The 15,353-nt window shown below is 51.6% G+C and overlaps 1 protein-coding gene across 2 annotated transcripts; it reads right to left on the bottom strand.

The window, feature by feature from the left end:
* Window positions 1-117: 117 nt before the first annotated feature.
* On the bottom strand, window positions 118-8,301 carry PRRT3 (proline rich transmembrane protein 3). Of its 2 annotated transcripts, XM_002758615.6 has the most exons (4): window positions 8,215-8,301; window positions 3,693-4,776; window positions 3,344-3,499; window positions 118-2,559 (listed from the first exon to the last, which is right to left on the bottom strand). In XM_002758615.6, exons 2-4 carry the CDS (start codon window positions 4,717-4,719, stop codon window positions 788-790), a joined length of 2,955 nt encoding a protein of 984 aa, XP_002758661.4. In that variant the 5' UTR covers window positions 4,720-4,776; window positions 8,215-8,301; the 3' UTR covers window positions 118-787. The 2 variants fall into 2 exon arrangements, with proteins under 2 accessions (XP_002758661.4, XP_017820560.4); XM_017965071.4 differs by lacking the exon at window positions 3,344-3,499.
* Window positions 8,302-15,353: the final 7,052 nt, after the last annotated feature.

The raw sequence follows: 15,353 nt of genomic DNA on the forward strand, positions 1-15,353 counted from the left end.
TTGAAGTCCTCCCCTCCCTCCAATACACAGGACTTAGAATGACCGGTAGGCGGGGCCTCCAATCTCTCCTTCCTCCTATGAGTACAGGATCCTGGCATGGCCAGAGGGAAGCATGAGCCAATTCCTAAGGGTTTATTTCTTTGGCACAAAGAGGACAGTCAATCTAGACAAGTGAGGCTTATCACTCCACATTGGAGAGTATGGGGCACCTGCTCCCTGTTCCTCATGCCCAAATCCATGCACATCCACCCTGTATTCCACATAGGACATGGCCTCTGTGCAAAATACTGGCTGAAAAAAAAATAGAAATATTAAAAACAAAAAATGGGGTGGGGTGGGTTCACACCTGGCTGTCCCTGGGAACTGTGGTCCAGTGGAGGACTGGGGATGCCTTTTATTTATTTATTTATTTTGAGGCGGAGTCTCACGCTTGTCACCCAGGCTGGGGTGCAATGGCATGGTCTTGGCTGACTGCAACCTCTGCCTTTCAGGTTAAAGCAATTCTCCAGTCTCAGCCTCCCAAGTAGCTGGGACTACGCACATGCCACCACAGCCGGCTAATTATTTTTTTGTATTTTTAGTAGATAGGGGGTTTCACTATGTTGACCAGGCTGGTTTCGAACTCCTGACCTTGTGATCCGCCCGCCTCGGCCTCCCAAAGAGCTGGGATTACAGGCATGAGCCAGTGGGCCAGGCCAGGATGCCCATTTTTTAAAGGCTCAACTGTCTCAGTAGGCCATGCCTTGTGTGCATCGTCAGGGTCCTGGCCCTGCGTCAGGACCGTTCCTCAAAGCTCGATGGTATCACTGGAGGCGCTGCGGGATTCCCCGGGCTTGCCGCGCGGCGGGACATCTCCCTGGCCGCCCCCGGGCCGAGCGGCGGTAGAGTCAGGGACTGGGGTAGGGGCAGGCAGTAGCTGCACAGTGCTGGGTAACTCATCTAGGGGCAGACTGTCCACCGATGACAGCCCATGGCGCCAGGGGTTCCAACTGATCTTGAGTGAACCCCTGGAGAAGCTGTCCAGGGAGCTGCCAGAAGCCGCCGCGGCCGCCCCGTCGGGCTCATCCACTACGTGCCGTGGGACCGGCCCGCGCACGCGCATATCACTGAGCGACCTGCAGCGGCCGCGGAGCGTGGAGCCCGCGTCGTCGAACTCGGCTTTGGGGTGGCTGCCCCGGCGCAGCCGCAGAGCACCTCCAGGCGGCGGGGAGGCCAGGCCGCGGAGGCCGCAGCGCTGGAACACACTGTCTCGCACCAGGTGCTCGCGGAAAAGTGCGGCGTCGATGCTGCGGCTAAGGTTGATGGGCGAGGGCGGCCGCAGATCCAGCTCGCTCAGCGATGGCACCGGACCTACACCGTTGCAGGACAGTCCTGGGCCACCCTGGGGTCCGCGACCCAACGACGCAGCCGAGCCCCAGGCGCCTGAACTGGGTGTGGCCAGCTGCCCACTCTCCGCCGGGTTGCGGATGAGGCTCTTGCTGATGTCCAAGCTGCCTGCACCAATGCCGCTGGGCCCCGCGTAGCAGTTATTGGGACGTTCCGGCACCTCGCTCTTTCCCGACGGCGCCGGGCACGCCAGACGCATCAGCTTAGCCCAGCAAGCGTGCTCCGTGGGCGGCCTGGGTCTCGCGGCAGCCACAGCGGCCAGCGCCAAGGTGAGCGCCCATGTCAGCTCCAGGAGGCGCAGCCAGAAGTGGACACCCCACCAGGCCCACGAGAAGCGGCCCACGCGGCCTGGGCCCGGGTACAGCCAGAGCGCGGCCGCCAGCTGCAAGCCGCTGGCCAGCAGCCCCAGCGCTCCCGCTACGGCCAACAGCCGAGGGCCAGGGCTGACATCCCAGCCCCGCGGCCCGTCCAGCAGGCGGCGACGGCACAGGCAGAGCGTGCCCAGAGCCACGGCCGCGCCCCAGGCGCACGACAAGCCCTGCGTCAGGAGGTTGAGTGCAGACCATGGGGACAGCAGGTCTGTTGCGAGCAAACCCACACCATGCACCAACGCCACTGCTCCCAGCAGGAGTGGGTTTTGCAGCGGTGGCGGCAGCCCCACGCCCAGGCCGAGCAGCGTCAGGGCGGCCAGCGCTGTGAGCAGCAAGGGGAAGGGCAGGTTGTAGAGCACCAGGCCAGCGCGAACGCCCAGTCGCGCCTGCGAGCCGTAAGGGTCGGTCAGCATGTAGGCGGATCGCAGCCCCGAAGCCACCAACACCAGCACTGCTGTCACCAATGCCAGCCGGGGCCCTGACGGGGCGGCTGCCAGCGCAGCCAGCGCCAACATCGCGGGCAGCAGAAAGAGCACCCCCACCCCGTAGACGTGCAGCTCCCAGGAGAAGCTCAGCACCCGCCGCAGGGGTCCCCAGCGTAGCGGGGGTGCAGTGGCATTGGCTGGGGGACTGGAGGCAGGAGCTGAAGCCATGGAGCTGGCTGAAGGCTCCGGAGGGGGAGGTTGGCCCAGGGCTCGCTGCGTGGTGACTCGAATGAGGCCCCGGCGTGACGTAGAGGGGGCCTGGACTGGGGGTGCTGGGGGATGGCTTTGGGGGCGCCCCGGCCACTCCTCGGCTTCATCTGCAATGATAACAACATTAAAATAGCCCTTTGAAAAGTGCTTTTGATTTTCTATCATCCTCTAGTGTGGTTGGCAAGTCATTTAACTTTTCCAAGCAAATCTGCAAAATGGAGATAACAGCACCTGCCTCATTGGGTTGTGGAGAAGATGGAATGTTTAGCACGGTGCCCAACACCCAGTAAGTGTTAAATGGATGTCAGCTATCATTTTTATTTAATGCTGCTATCAGGGAAGTAGTACCCCAGCAGTTCAATACATGGGCTGCATATTAGAATAATCAGGAGACCAAGGAATAAGAATTTCTTGGGACATGGCTTAGGCATTCGAATTGTTTTTTTTCTTTTTTCTTTTCTTTTCTTTTTTTCCTTCTTTTTTTTGAGACAGGTTTTCATTCTGTCACCCAGGCCAGTGTGAAGTGGTGCAATGAAGGCTCACTATAGTCTTGATCTCTAGGTCAAGCGATCTCCCACCTCAGCCTCCGGAATAGCTGGGACTACAGGTACACACCACCACGCCCAACTAATTTTTTTTGTTTTTGTTCTAAACATATCCATGTCACATATTAGAACATTCTAATCCCAAAAGGGCAAATGACTTCTCCCAAAATCCCCAGTGATATGAGTTTATTATCCTAGGTTGTCTGAAGGAAGCCCTGGGAGACTCCTTTAAGCAGGTGATTGTCTCCATTCATTCCCCGCCCTCCACCTCCATACACCCCCAACAAAGCTTCTCAGTTACTAGACAGAACACTCCCCTCTCCCCATATGCCAGCCATGCCCTCACCTGGCTGCAGGGCCCCCATGGGGCTCTCTGTTCGGTTTGCAGCTGGGCCAGGGTCTGAGGGACCAGGGATGAGGGACTTGGGGGTGCCTGGGAGCTCTACAGCTCCTCTCACCCGCTGTGGGGAGATGGGCTCTGCTCCATTCATTGCTGCTATCTCTGAAATGACAAAGCAGTCATCACCGTACCTGACCCTCCTACAGTCCCCAAAACCTAATCCCTCAGGATTGAGGCACAATCACCCTCATTTGCCACAATGAGGAAAATGAGACCTAGAGGGACCAAGGGTCAAACAGAACTGAGGCATCCAGTTGCCCCCAGAACATCATTCAGCACCTGCACTGATACCCACCTGGCTTGGACTGCCCATCAGGAGCCTCTGAGGCAGGAGGAGCCGTGGGCTGGGGTCCTGGTGAATCCTTAACGTCAGGGAGGTCACCCTGCTTAGGCGGGGGACCTGGGGAGCTGACTTCCCAGGCCGCTTCAGCTCCAGCCCTCTTGGGGGTCTCGACTGGCAGCTCCTCAACAGGAGGAAGGCTTCTGGCCAATGCCAAGTCTGGCTGGCCCCCTGGCTCCTGTGAGTAGGCCACCTCAGCTGGGGATACCGAGCCAACATCAGGGCCTGCTGGATCCCGCTGGGTGAAGAAGGGGCCTTGACCTGCCTCCTGGAAGTCTGGGAAGTACTCTGCAAACCCACCCTGTCCTTCCAGCACTGGCCTCTTGACAGTGCCTGCGTGGGGAACAAGGGTGTGGGATGGGCCCTGGTAGTCTGAGGGAGAAGTAGGTGGGACCCGGCTCTTGGTTTTGGCCTTCAGACCCTCATCTCTAGGTGGCCGCTGTCCCTCTTGGCCTCCATGCTGCAGGGAGGGAGGAACTGTGGCTACCCTGAGTTGAAGTCTGGGGGTTGTGGGGATGAAAGTAAGATGAGGGGGACCCACTGGGTGGGGAGCCACTGCTTCTTGTTCCAGAAGCTCTTGTGAGTCCAGAGGTCCTGTCCAGCCATGGGAACTTGGCCCTGGAGCCATCTGGAGGTCATCAGTTACTGAGAGTTGTTCTCTCTGAGCTCCGGAGGCTGCTTTGGGCACAAACAGGGCTGGGCCAAGGGGAGAGGCCATAGGCTTCTCAGGCAACTCTGCAGCAGGGGCATGGTGGACATCAGAGTTCCTGTAACTCTCAGCTCTGCGGTTCTCCTGGAAGATGTCTAAGTCCTGGGGCTCTGAGCCCACAGAACCCTTGGGGTGGGCTCCGGGGATCGTAGGGGTTTCAGAGTTTTCAAGTGGCCTGGGAAAGCCCCTGCCCAGGGCAGGGCCAGTCCCCAGAAGCGGCAGCAGCAACAACAGCAGGAGGCCACATATACAGCCCCATGGGCTGGAGGCCATGGTCTACTCCGATGCCTGGGCCTAAAGCCCCCAACTTCCAGTCCTCACTGGATGAGCCTAAAAAAAAAAACAGGGGGGATGACATGTGAGGGCTGAGGGTCTCCATGGCTTCCTCAAGGGGCTGGCAGGAAAGAAGAGCAACTCAAGGCAGCAACTTCTCTGCTTTTTAAAACTGCTGGCCGTGGCACTTGCCCTGCTTCAAAACCTTCAGCGGCCTCCATTTCCCTCAGGAGAGAACATAAGCTCCTCTCCTGGCCTGCCAAGACTCTGGCCACCATAGGCCATTCATCTGTCCTCCAACACCCACTGGACTGTGTGACTCCCAAGCCTTTGTGCTGCTGTTCTCTCAGCAAGGAATGCTCTCTCCCTTCTCCTTCACTTGCTGAAATCTTGTTCTTTTTTTCTTTTCTTTCTTTCTTTTTTTAGAGACAGAGTCTTGCTCTGTCCCTCAGGCTGAAGTGCAGTGTCATGATCTCGGCTCACTGCAACCTCTGCATCCCGGGTTCAAGTGATTCTCCTGCCTCAGCCTCCTGAGTAGCTGGGGCTACAGGTGTGTGCTACCACACCTGGCTAATTTTTATATTTTTAGTAGATATGGAGTTTCACCATGTTGGCCAGGCTGGTCTCGAACTCCTGACCTCAGGTGATCTGCCCATCTCAGCCTCCTAAAGTGCTGGGATTACAGGCATGAAGCACTGTGCCCAGCCTGAAATCCTATTCCTTAAAGCCCACTTCAAAAATGAGAGAGGTGGAGAGGGAGAGGAGGATGCATCTGCCTTTGGAGAGGGGCCTAAGTTTGAATCCCAATGTCTTCATTTCCTGGGGGAGTCATTTTACCTCTCTGCATTATAGTTTTTCCATCAGTAAAATGGGGATAACAAGCATCCCTAACTTGAGGAGTCTCTTACAAGACTTAAATAACAAAAAACTTATGGGCAAGGTCCATACCCAGTGCTTGAAAAGCATGAGAACCCTTTCACTTTTCCCTCTGTCCAGAAAGCTTTCTGTCTCTCCATTCCTCCTAATTCAAGTAATTTGAACACACACTATGTGCCAGGCCCTGAGAATGAAGCAGTGAACAAGACTGGCAATAATCTTATTACCCTCATGAACAGCATTCTAGGAGAGAGACAGACAATACATAATTTTAAATAAAATGTGCTATGAGGAAAATAAAATAGGGCTAAGAGATGTATGAGAGGCCATTTACACAGGGGGTATCAGGATGTCCTCTCTGAGGTGACATTTAAGCTAAATGCTGAATAAGAAGGAGTCAGCTGTTTGAAGATTTGGGGGAAAGGCATTTGTCAGAGGGAACAGAAAGGGCAGAGGCTCTGAGGTAGGAATGAGCTGGGTGAATTCGAGAAATAAGAACAGGAGTGTGGGCTAGGCATGGTGGCTCACACCTATGATCCCAGCACTTTGGGAGGCCAAGGCTGGTGGATCATTTGAGGCCAGGAGTTCAAGACCAGCCTGGACAACATGTCGAACACTCGTCTCTACTAAAAATACAAAAATTAGCCAGGTGCGGTGGCAGGTGCCTGTAGTCCCAGCTACTCGGGAGGCTGAGGCAGGAGAATGGCTTGAACCCAGGAGGCAGAGGTTGCAGTGAGCTAAGATTATGCCACTGCACTCCAGCCTGGGAGACAGAGTAAGACTCTGTCTAAAAAAAAAAAAAGAACAGGAGGAGTGTGGCTGAAGCACAGGAAATGAAAATCAGGAAGGCGGGAGCAAGGTCACAGGTGTCTTGTAGGCCTTGACACGGCACCTGAATTTTATTCCACATGCTACAGGCAGCTAGTGGGGATGGGAAGCACGGGGATGACAAAACCTTATTCGTGTTTTAAAAAGCAGAGAGAGGCTAGGTACTGTGGCTCACACCTGTAATCCCAACGCTTTGGGAGGCCGAGGCGGGTGGATTGTTTGAGTTCAGGAGTTCGAGACCAGTCTGTCCAACATGGTGAAACCCATCTCTACTAAAAATACAAACATTAGCCGAGTATGATGGTTCGGGCCTGTGATCCTGGCTACTTGGGAGGCTGAGGCAGGAGAATCACTTGAACCCAGGAGGTGGAGGTTACAGTGAGCCAAGACTGTACCACCATGCACTCCAACCTGGGCTGAACAGAGCAAGACTCCGTCTCAAAAACAAAAAAACAAAAAAGCCAAAAAAGCGGAGAGAGAGGCCAGTGTAAACACCCAGGTAAGACAGGATGGGGCTTGTTTCAGTTTGGCCATTCCTCTTTCCGCCTTCCTTCTCTTACCTTCCTGGGCACTTGTCACCCTAGCTTCATTCTATAATAATCTCCTGCCTCTTGTTTCAAACCTGCAGCCTCCAGTCTAGGTGGCTATCCCCCCAAATTTCCTGTTCCCGAGAGCCTCTTGTTGAGCCAGGGAGGCAGGAAGGGGCCCCACCACCAGGAGACGGTGCATGGAGGCTGCAAGAGCTGAAGCCTGCGTGTGTTTAGGGGAAGAGGTCCTGTTCTTTTCCTCTCTGGGAAGCAGGTGTCCCCAAAGCTTCCTGGCTCTTAACCTGTGGTGGCTCACAGACACCTTGAGAAGCCACTGAAAACCTCAGGTGCTCTCCCGGGGAAAAGATCCAGGCTCACTGAAAGTTGAGGACAATTTCAAGGAATTCAAAGATTTCTGAGGCCCATCCTCCAAACTCGAGTTTAGACTCTGTCTTAAAGCCTTGTAGTTCATTTCTCAAACACTCACGGAGCCCCATTGGCGGCTCCTGGTCTAGACTAGGTGCTGGAGGTCCAGAGACAGGGCTTAGCTCCAGGATTGGGAGTACGTAGGGGTGTGCTGAGAGGCCCCTAACACAGGTACTGGCTAAAAACAGTACTCCTGTGTTTAGCTCTCCCCTAGTTAGGCTCCTGTGCTAAGCTTAGCAACATGTCATTCCACCCCTCCCAATACGAGGTGTGGGAATAACTATTTCACAAGGGAAAGAAACTAGGGTTCAGAGAGGGTGAGCAACTCCCCCAAGGTCACACAGCCAGCTGAGTGGACGCAATCAGGGTTGTGATGCCCTCAGAGGCTCATCTTGTGCAGAGAGTCCAGAAATCGTTGCTGAGAAGACAGCTGAGTGGGACCTCTGAAGATAAACATGCAGTCTACCCACCACCGCCAACCGAAGAGATGTGGGCACCTGCGGACAAGGCGGGGGCTTGCCCAGCCCTGGACTCCCACTACTGGAGAGGCTGTGGGGGTGGGGGATCTCTCTACCGCAGGGACTGGGGAGAGGCCAGAATGGGGACAGGGCGAGGCCGCTGCAGGGGAGCCTCGGAGCTGGTCCGTCTCGGGTTACCTCTCCTCCTCCTCCTTCTCCTCCTCCGTCTCCTCTCTCCCTGGCTCCGCGCCTTCCCGCAGTGTCCAGGATGGGGGTGGGCGCCGTGTAGGCCTGGTCGCCCGCGCCCGCGAAGGGGGCAGCAGGCCACGCTCCCCGCCAGGGCCCCGCCATCGCCCCCCCTCCCTGGGCCAGCTCCTCACCTGCGCGCCGCAGCCCCCGCGTTCACCTTGCGCGCGTCCCTGCAGCCGCTCGCCGCGCCGCATCCTCCGAGATGCTCAGACTCGGCTAACAGAGCCCGGCGCTGCCGATCGCAAGCCCGCCCACAGGAGCGCAGCCCTGCTTAACTCTTTCCCCTTAGGGGTGGACTCTTCTCCCAGCCCAGACTTCCCCTCGCTCAGGGATTCTCAGGGCTCAGAGTGGAAGCGAGGTCACCTCTGAGGGATGTGGAAATGCCTTCTGCAGCATCCCTGAAAGCGAGGCAGCTAGCCTCTGCTTGCATACCTCATGGGACGGGGAGCTCACTTCCTCCTTATCTACATCCCTGTATCCTTTTAGGTAAATCCTACCTGCAGCTCGGCGTGTATCCTTCAGATCCTTTTCAATGCACAGTTACATATACATATTAAATAGAAATTACGTCATACTGTACACTTTTTTTTTAGACGGAGTCTTGCTCTGTTGCCCAGTCTGGAGCGCAGTGGCGTGATCTCGGCTCACTGCAACCTCCGCCTCCCAGGTTCAAGCGATTCTCCTGCCTCTGCCTCCCTAGTAGCTGGGATGATAGGCATGCACCACCACGCCCGGTTAACTTTTATATTTTTAGTAGAGGCGGGGTTTCACCTTGTTGGCCAGGCTGGTCTCCAGCTCCTGACCTCAGGTGATCAGCCTGCCTTGGCTCCCCAAAGTGTTGGGATTACAGGCGTGAGCCACCGTGCCCAGCCACTGTAATTTCCCTTTCTCTCTTTCACTTTACAATATATTCTGGCACATTTTTCATGTAAATATCTATAGATCTATCTCATTTCTTGTATCCACTGTTGAGAATCCCAGCATATGGTCAGCTAGTTCTTTATCCTGATCCCTGTGATTGGACACAGGTTGTTTCTAGCCTTTGACTAGCAGGGATAATGGAGCAGGGGCCATCCTTGCAGAGACATCATTGTGCCTGTGCACAAGTGCACCTACCAGGTAACTGCCTAGCTTAGGCATGGTAGTCAAATCTACAAGTCTGCACGTTTTCAGGGCTGGTAGACACTGTCAAAATGTTCCTGGTCTTTCTTTGAACATTTCTTGATATACTAAACATCCACCGCTAGGCTCAACTCATTAAGGGAAATCCACACAAGAAATATCTGTGATTATAAAAAATGAGGTAGGGCTGGGTGCAGTGGCTCACACCTGTAATCCCAGCACTTTGGGAGCCTAGAAAGGAGGATCGTTTTGAGCCCAGGAGTTCAAGACCAGCATGGGCAAGATGGTGAGATCTTTTTTAATTTTTAAAAACTAAAAAAAAAAAAAAAAAAAAAAAACTAGCCGGGCATGGTGGTGCATGACTGTAGTCCTACCTACTCCAGAGGCTGAGGCAGGAGAATCACTTGAGCCCAAGAGGTCAAGGCTGCAGTGAGCTGTGGTCACGGGAGTGTCACTGGAGTGCATTGACCACTCTGTCCATTGACCACAAGCCGTGTCACTGGAGTGCACTGACCACTGCCCTCCAGCCTGGGCAACAGAGCAAGACTCTGTCACAAAAAAGAAAAAAGAAAAAAAAGAAGAAAATTTGGCTTCTGTGATGGCTTATGGCTGTATTCCCAGCACTTTGGGAGGCCAAGGCTGGAGGATTGCTTGAGCCCAGGAGTTCGAGACCAGCCTGGGCAAAATGGCAAAACTCCATTTCTACCAAAAAAAAAATTAGCCAAGTGTGGTGGGTCCCAGCTACTCAGGAGGGTTAGGTGGGAGGATCACCTCAGGAGGCAGAGATTGCAGTGAGCCAAGATTGCACCACTGCACTCCAGCCTGGGTGACAGAAAGAGACCCTGTATCAAATAAAAACTTAAATTTAACTTAAAAAAAGAAAAAATTCTCTCCAGGTCTGAGCTAACATCTCCCTCCCAGTGGCTTTCTACCTCTGGCTCTCACAGCAAAGCGATACTCAGCCCCCAGTTGTGTCTGACGTGTTGCCGTTTGAAGACTATTCCATCCCTAAAGGCTGGTAAATGGTGGGGTCTGCATCCAGCTCTTTGACTCTGGGAGAGAGTGCAGGCCTTACCCATTTCACCACATCACCTGAGCAGCTCTGTTTTTCTTGTTGGAGCCTATTCAGAATTGTAAAGGCATCTCTCCTTTCTCTGGAGTCTTCTTTCTCCAGGACAAACCCTCCCAGTTTTTCAGCTGTTCCTTCCAAGACAGGTTTCTGGGTTCTTACCACGTGGGATCTCTCCTCTGTTTGCTTCTTATAAGCTCAACAATGTCCCCCTTAAAGTCAGACTCTTGGAAATGAACCTAGTTGGGAGTAAAAGCTGAACTTTCACCTCTCCTTTCCAGGATTCTACTCCATTCATGTGGCCTCACACTGAATTTCTAGCAGCAGTTTCACTTTGTTACCCAAGTGATTTAGCAGTATGGCCTTCCCATCTCTTCAGGTACAACTGGTTTATTGACTCTTAATGTAGGATTATACATGTCTGTTGCTTATCTTGTTAGATCTAGCCAGTTGTTCCAATCTTGTAGGAAGTGAACTGAATCCTGATTCTACGTATAATACCAAATTGACATTTTGGAGGGCTGTGCAATAACCATTTCCCTTCCTGACAGCATCCTAACGTCCTTTGGGGGACCTGTATCTTTTCCTCTGTGGGCAGTCTTGGCTGGAAGGCAGTCCTAGGGTACCCTACAGAAGCTAATGAGTCTGGATTCTTCTCACTTTTTCTTGTGAACTCTCTGGGAGCCTCCTTTGGATCTCCTCCACAGGCTCGGAGCTGGCTCAGTTCCCTTCCTCAGTTTCTCGTGAGGAGGGCGGGTGTGTGAGTGCCTGACCTCCCAGTCCATGCAGGGCCATCTGGCTGCTTGCTGGCTGCTGTCTATGGAACTAGGGGCCCCAATCTCATAGTGTTTCTAAACCATCAACCAGCAGGGGTTCTGAGATTCCAAACAAAGGCAAGAGAAATTAGGATCCCTTTGGCCAGAGGCCAAGGTGAAAGCTGATCCTATGAAAAGAGGAGACTGGCTGGGCTGAAGGTAAATGTAAGCGGGGAACACGAGGCGCAGGTGTGGATGGGGAGTATTTCAGCTCCAGATGGAGCTCCCAGCATCCTTCTGGAGACTGATACGGCGGGGATAAAAGATGACTCCATGTATACAAGGGGTGGTCAATATCTCCTGTTTACCAAGCACTTGGTCTGCCAAAAACTATGCTACACACCATTATTCTTTTTAAGTCCTCATGACAACCCTATGTGTTATGTTTTTCATTATACAACTGGCAAGCTGAAGCTCAGAGTTCAATCACTTGTTAAAGGTCATGCAGCAACTAAGAGGCCAAGCCACAGGTCTGACTTTAGAACTAGTGTTTTTTTTTGTTTGTTTGGTTTTTTTTGAGATGGAGTCTTGCTTTTGTATTTTAAGTAGAGACAGGGTTTTGCAATGTTGGCCAGGCTGGTCTCAAATTCTTGGCCTCATGTGATCTGCCCACCTTGACCTCCGAAAATGGTAGGATTGCAGGCATGAGCCACTGTGCCCGGCCAGAACAGGTGCTCTTAATAGTGATGACACCCTCCTACCCCTCTGAAACAACCTCGGAGAGGAAAGTGGGGGAGATGAAAACCTCAGGCCTTCCAGGTAGCCCTTACTGTATTAGGAGTTAATTGAGTCCATGAAACTAGGCCGTCCAGTTTGGATCTCTGTTGACTTCAAACCAACAGAGCTGGAAGTTGTTGTGACCTCCCAGGGAAAGAGACAGAAGGAAAAGGCAAAGAAGATGGGGCTGGCAATGGTGAAATCTCCTGCTCTGACAAAGCCCAGGACAGTTGGCTGGCATTTTCATTCTGGCCAGTGGCTCTGGCAGGCATGAGCAAATAAACAAAAGACAGAACAGGTAGAAGAGAGTACAGGCTGGCGAACCTTCTCTGTGCTCTGCCCACTGTCCTGAACTCTGGGGGTAAGGGAAGTTATACTCTTTTACTAAATTGGCCAAATTCGGCCTGAAGGGTTCCTGGAGTCAACCTATTCATTCTCACACTTTAGCTTCCACCAATACCAACTAAACAAACCTGATCTTCTTAAAGAGGTTTTTTGTTTGTTTGTTTTTGTTTTTGTTTGAGACAGACTGTCTCTCTTTTTACTCAGGCTGGAGTGCAGTGGCATGATCTCAGCTCACTGCAACCTCCGCCTCCAGGGTTCAAGCCATTTTCCTGACTCAGCCTCCCAAGTAGCTAGGATTACAGGCATGCACCACTATGCCCAGCTAATTTTTGTATTTTTAGTAGAGATGGGGTTTCACCATGTTGGCCAGGCTTGTCTCGAACTTGTGGCCTCAACTTCTGCCCTCCTTTGCCTCCCAAAGTGCTGGGATTACAGGCATGAGCCACCACACCTGGCCAAGAGTTGTTTTTTTGTGAAATCTGATGCCACTTTAAAATCAGCAGATCCTAATTCAAGGACATGCAAACAAAAACAGAAAAAAAAAAAAAAAAAAAAAAAAATCAGCAGATCCTTACCCCATTCCCTTTCACTCTCAATTCCCACTTTCTGGAAGTAATCATTTTCAACTCTTTCTGGTACTTCTGGCTATTTCTTCTGGTATTTATGACTATTTTCACGTCAGATTTATGCTGCTAATGTTAATTATTTTCAGTTTTGGGGGTTAATCTATTGACTACTATGAAGGTAATATGAAAATATAGCTCTTCTATTACTTTCCACACTTTTCTGTACTGTTTTTTGATATCATTAGTCTGCATTTACAATATGAGAACGGTAAAACAATTATTCACAGCTGGTTCAAGAAGTGTACTGTGAGTCTAAGAATTCCCTCCCTAGACATTCTGTTTCTCCTGCAGTAAGTACTACTTGGTTTTTCATTTGCTTAATTTTCTATACATCTGTCACTAATTCATTCCCCTTAATCTTTCTTTAAAGTGAAAAACAATCTGAAGATTTAATTTCCCATTCAGATAACATTTTCAAAGATTCACAGAATTCTACAGAGACAACAAACATGGTTTATTTGACAAATGAATGTCTTGAAAAAAAAAAAAGGGAGGGAGGGAAAACTGTTACATAAGAGATTTAAGAGACGTAGCAACCAAATGCCACATGGGGGCCTCATGGGGAGCCTCATTCAAACAAATCCACTGGGGAAAGGACATTTTAAGACAATTAGAGAAATACGAACACAGGTTGGGTCTTAGAATATATTAAGGTATAAAGCATGCTTCTATCAGGTGAGATACAAACTGCTTATGGGTTATGTGTGTTATGCTATGGGTCTTGTGGGGTATGTGTAAAAAATTCCGTTATACCTACTATTTATGTGTGAAATGACATATTTGTGACTTACTTTTAAATATCCAACTCCCCTGCTCCCTCCGCTCCCCCCACAAAAGTTATTTTGGGAGATAACATTTAAAAATTCTGGGCCCAGTGCAGTGGCTCACGCCTGTAGTCCCAGCACTTTGGGAGGCAGAGAAGGCAGATCACCTGAGGTCAGGAGTTTGAGACCAGCCTGGCCAACATGGTGAAACCCCTTCTCTACTAAAAATCCAAAAATTAGCCAGACACAGTGGTGCACACCTGTAATCCCAGCTACTTGGGAGGCTGAGGCACGAGAATCGCTTGAACCCGGGAGGCGGAGGTTGCAGTGAGCTGAGATCACCGGCCACTGCACTCCAGCCTGTTGACAGAGCAGGACTCCATCTTAAAAAAAATAGATTAAGGCCGGGCGTGGTGACTCACGCCTATAATCCCAGCACTTTGGGAGGCCGAGGCGGGTGGATCACGAGGTCAAGAGATCGAGACCATCCTGGTCAACTTGGTGAAACCCCGCCTCTACTAAAAATACAAAAATTAGCTGGGCATGGTGGTGTGCGCCTGTAGTTCCAGCTACTCGGGAGGCTGAGGCAGGAGAATTGCTTGAACCCAGGAGGCGGAGGTTGTGGTGAGCCAAGATCGTGCCATTACACTCCAGTCTGGGTAACAAGAGCGAAACTCAATCTCAAAAAAAAAAAAAAAAAAATTAAATAAATAAAATTCTGGCAAAATAGTGGTAATTACTTTATTATTATTTATATTTTTGAGACAGGGTCTCACTTGTCTTCCAGGCTGGAGTGCAGTGGTGCAATGATGGCTCACTGCAGCCTTGACCTCCTGGGCTCAAGCAATCCTTCCACCTCAGGCTCCCCAGTAGCTAGGACCACAGGTGTGTGCCACCATGCCTGGCTAATTTTTTATTTTTCACTTTCTTGTAGAGATGAGGCCTATGTTGTCCAGGCTGGTCTCCAACTCCCTGCCTCAGCCTCCCAAAGTGCTTGCAATACAGGCATGAGACACTGTGCCAACCCTATTTTACTGTTTTAGAGACAGGGTCTCAATCTGTTGCCCAGGCTGGAGTGCAGTGGTACAATCATGGCTCACTGTAATTTCCACTCCTGGGCTCAAGCAACCACCCTCCTACCTCAGCCTCCTGAGTAGCTGGGACTATAGGTATGTGCCACCATGCCCAGATGATTTTTTTATTCTTTGTAGACACAAGGTCTTGCTATGTTGCCAGGCCGGTCTTGAACTCCTGGCCTCAAGCAATCCTCCCACCTCAGCCTTCTAAAGTGTTGGGATTACTGGCGTGAGCCACCGCAACAGGCCAGTACTTGACTGTTTTTATTGCTGAATGACACCTCATTGCATGGATATACCATATTTTATTTATCCATCCATTAGCTGATTGACATTTGGCTTGTTTCCCAGTTTGTGGCTACTATGAATAATACTCTATGAATATTTATGTATATGTATTTGTGTGGACATGCTCTTTTCTTTTTGAGACAGAGTCTCACTCTGTTGCCCAGTCTGTAGCCCAGGCTGGAGTGCAGTGGCATGATCTTGGCTTACTGCAACGACTAGCCCCCAGGTCCAAGCAATTCTCCTGCCTCAGCCTCCTGAGTAGCTGGGACTACAGGAGGCTCAAACCAACTCGCCTCATTCTCCCAAAGTGCTGGGATTACAGGCATGAACCAATGCACCCAACCTGGACATGTGTTTCCTTTCTTTATCTCTTTTTTGAGATGGAGTCTTGCCTTGTCACCCAGGATGGAGTGCAATGGTGCGATCTCAGCTCACTGCAACCTCCGCC

This window comes from Callithrix jacchus, chromosome 15, assembly GCF_049354715.1.
Source record: "Callithrix jacchus isolate 240 chromosome 15, calJac240_pri, whole genome shotgun sequence".
Lineage (NCBI taxonomy): Eukaryota > Metazoa > Chordata > Mammalia > Primates > Cebidae > Callithrix > Callithrix jacchus.